The 1,028-nt window shown below is 68.9% G+C and overlaps 1 protein-coding gene across 1 annotated transcript; it reads left to right on the forward strand.

The window, feature by feature from the left end:
• Nucleotides 1–755: 755 nt before the first annotated feature.
• On the forward strand, nucleotides 756–939 carry MNEG_15486 (hypothetical protein; the record flags this gene model as incomplete). Its single annotated transcript, XM_014036042.1, has 1 exon — nucleotides 756–939. A coding segment is annotated over one exon (184 nt), but the record flags the coding sequence as incomplete, so codon positions are not given.
• Between the last annotated feature and the right edge of the window lie 89 nt (nucleotides 940–1,028).

Raw genomic sequence — 1,028 nt, forward strand, 5'->3', positions numbered from 1 at the left:
TCCAGGAGGCCGTCCCCGCCCCCGTGGACTTGTCGGCGCCGCCGCCCTTCACGCTCCAGCAGCTGCGCGAGGCGATCCCCGCTCACTGCTGGAAGAAGGTGCGGCCCCGCCCCTCCGCGGCGCGAGGCTCGGATCAGCTTTTGAAGCATTGTGCGGCAGGGTCAAAGCCACCACGGCAGCAGGGCTCGGCCCCCCATTCGGCAGCCCACCTGTGGGACTATCAGAGTGCATGGCACGCGCATGGCATGCGCCGCATGGCGCGACCCCATGCACGCCACCCAGGCGCTCAGCCCCCTTCCCCAGCCGCGCCCCCCCCCAAAACAACCCCCGCCAGAGCCCCATGCGTTCTCTGGGCCATGCGGCCCTGGACGTCGCGGTCGTCGCGGCGCTGGCTTGGGGCGCGCTCACCATCAACCACTGGTGCGCACCCCGGCGCGGCTGCGCAGGGCCGTGACCTGGACCAACATGAAGTTTTCTGTTGCTTGAGGGGGCCGGTGGGGGCGAGGGATACATGGTGATTTGCAAATCAAGACGCGTCGGGGCCGCTGCTGTCACCCCCTAGAGCTACGGGCTTCCGCCAGTCGGTGCACCGCTGAACCTCACAGCCTGCACTGCCAAGATGCATTCTTGCGCCCAGGCTGCCGCAAAACACACAACATTGACTTCGCATTCACATGACGGCTTACCAGCAGCGAGTGGAAACCCCTGGGGAAAAGAAACTGCGGCAAAACCCGCACCCGAACCCGCCGCCGCAGGGCCGTGTGGGCACTGTACGCGCTGGCGCAGGGCACGATGTTCTGGGCCATCTTTGTGGTCGGCCACGACTGGTGGGCGGCCACACAGGGGGGGGGGGTGAAGCGCGGCCGCACATGGGGGGCAGCAGCGGCGCATGGACAGCGCCGCCGGGCGGAGATGTTGGTAGTGTGCGGTGCGGGCTGACGCATGCAGATGAGGCGCGCGGCTGGCGGGCTCCGCGCGCGGTTGTTGCTGGTCTCGCCCGCCCATCTCCTGCCTGCCCGGCCCCCTGC

Source organism: Monoraphidium neglectum, assembly GCF_000611645.1.
Source record: "Monoraphidium neglectum strain SAG 48.87 unplaced genomic scaffold scaffold05372, whole genome shotgun sequence".
Lineage (NCBI taxonomy): Eukaryota > Viridiplantae > Chlorophyta > Chlorophyceae > Sphaeropleales > Selenastraceae > Monoraphidium > Monoraphidium neglectum.